Source organism: Lactuca serriola, chromosome 3 (assembly GCF_051521515.1).
Source record: "Lactuca serriola cultivar US96UC23 chromosome 3, Lser_US96UC23_V15, whole genome shotgun sequence".
Lineage (NCBI taxonomy): Eukaryota > Viridiplantae > Streptophyta > Magnoliopsida > Asterales > Asteraceae > Lactuca > Lactuca serriola.
The window spans coordinates 107,324,235-107,326,062 of NC_136410.1; the positions used below are offsets into that span (position 1 = coordinate 107,324,235).

General features: G+C 49.0%; 1 protein-coding gene across 1 annotated transcript; it reads left to right on the forward strand.

Moving 5' to 3' along the window:
* The first annotated feature begins 294 nt into the window (after positions 1 to 294).
* LOC145095593 (uncharacterized) lies at positions 295 to 1,003 on the forward strand. The gene is made up of 2 exons (XM_079033446.1): positions 295 to 667; positions 735 to 1,003. Exons 1-2 carry the CDS (start codon positions 295 to 297, stop codon positions 1,001 to 1,003), a joined length of 642 nt encoding a protein of 213 aa, XP_078889572.1.
* Positions 1,004 to 1,828: the final 825 nt, after the last annotated feature.

Consider the following 1,828-nt stretch of genomic DNA (forward strand, 5'->3'; position numbering starts at 1 on the left):
TCAGGATGGAGTTTGCACCTGTGATTGAGGTGCATTAGCTGGCAAGGGAGTTTCAAGGACTCCAGCAGACTACGAATACGGTGGCCGAGATCATCACTATGTTCAGGGAGAGGGCCCTTCTCGTTCTGCAGTACGTGGCGAACGAGGAGATGAAAAAGGCCCGATATAACGAGATGCTGCGGAGTGATATCCGCCAGTTTGTGAGCTGATCCAGCTGCAAGACGCTAGAGAATATGATTGCTAGGACTTGGGAGAGGAAGCTGGATTTTGAGATAGAGAGGAAGAGGAAACCAGATGGGGTTTAGACAGGCAGTTCAGGCAAGAAGCCCAAGGTATGGAAAGTGCGGCAATATGCACGAGGGGGCATGCAAGGCAGGGATTTCGGGCTGCTTCAAGTGCGGTCGAACTGGACATATGAGTAGGGATTGTACTGCTACCACCAACACCACAACAATTTCAAATCTAGTTTGCTTTCAATACAATCAGAGGGGCCACAAAAGGGCCCAGTGTCCAGGTTTAGCAGCGGCAGGACAGGTGGCGGCGCCCGATCCTGCTACGTTGAGGATTACAGATGGCCATCAGGGTCGGGTTGAGGCGCCTACGGCTAGGAGCAGGGCTTTTCAGCTTACTGCAGAGGATGCACGTGAAGCTCCCGATGTTGTGATGGGTATGTATTCTTTCCTTATCTCTTTATTTGTATTGATTATCGATTATGTTTACTTGTTTTGTTATAGGATCGTTCTTAGTGAACGGTATATCAGCTTTGATAATGTTCAATACGGGGGCCACCCGATCTTTTGTGTCGCTCGCGCTTAGAAAGCGATTTGTTGGAGCTCCTGGGGAGCTAGACTGTCCATTGGATGTAAAGATAACGGATGATAGGATCGTTCGGGTTGCGAGGGTGCATCGAGGATGTACATTGCGGTTGTTTGACGAGCAGTTTTTCGTGGATTTGGTCCCCATTCCCCTGCGAGGGAATAAGATTATAGTGGGCATGGACTAGTTAATCCCTAACGGGGTAGTGATTAACTATGAGCAACAGCTAGTGAGAGTTCGGACTCCTAGTGGGGGAGGTTTAGTGATTCAGGGCGAGAGGTCACCATGTGGACCAACTTTATGTTCAGCAATGAGGGTGAGGCGCTACCTTCAGCAGGGTTGCGCAGGGTATGTCGCCTATGTTATGGATACCCGGGATAAGGGTAAGACGACAGTGGATGATGTATCGATCGTGCGAGAGTACCCATATGTATTCCCAGAGGATTTTCCAGGGATACCTCCGAAGAGGCAAGTTGAGTTCAACATTGACATAGTCCCAGGCGCGGCTCCAATAGCCAAGGCACCATATCGGTTGGCTCCTCCCGAGATGCAGGAGTTGTCTACGCAACTGCAAGAGCTGCTAGATAAGGTATTTATCAGGACGAGTAGTTCGCGATGGGGAGCCCTGATCCTATTTTTGAAGAAGAAGGATGGGTCACATCGGATGTGCATAGACTATCGGGAGCTGAATAAGGTAATGGTCAGGAACCGTTATTTCCTCCCAAGGATTGATGATTTGTTTGACCAGCTACAGGGTGCATCTTGTTTCTCCAAGATTGATTGGCGATCGGGTTATCACCAGATGCAACTCAGAGACGAGGATGTGCAGAAGACAACTTCCAGGACTCGCTATGGTCAATATGAGTTTGTGGTGATGTCGTTTGGGCTCACCAATGCTCTAGTCGCATTCATGGACCTCATGAATCACGTGTGCAGACCGATGCTGGATTGGTATGCGATAGTCTTCATTGATGACATATTTGTTTATTCCAAGACTCAGGAGAAGCATGTT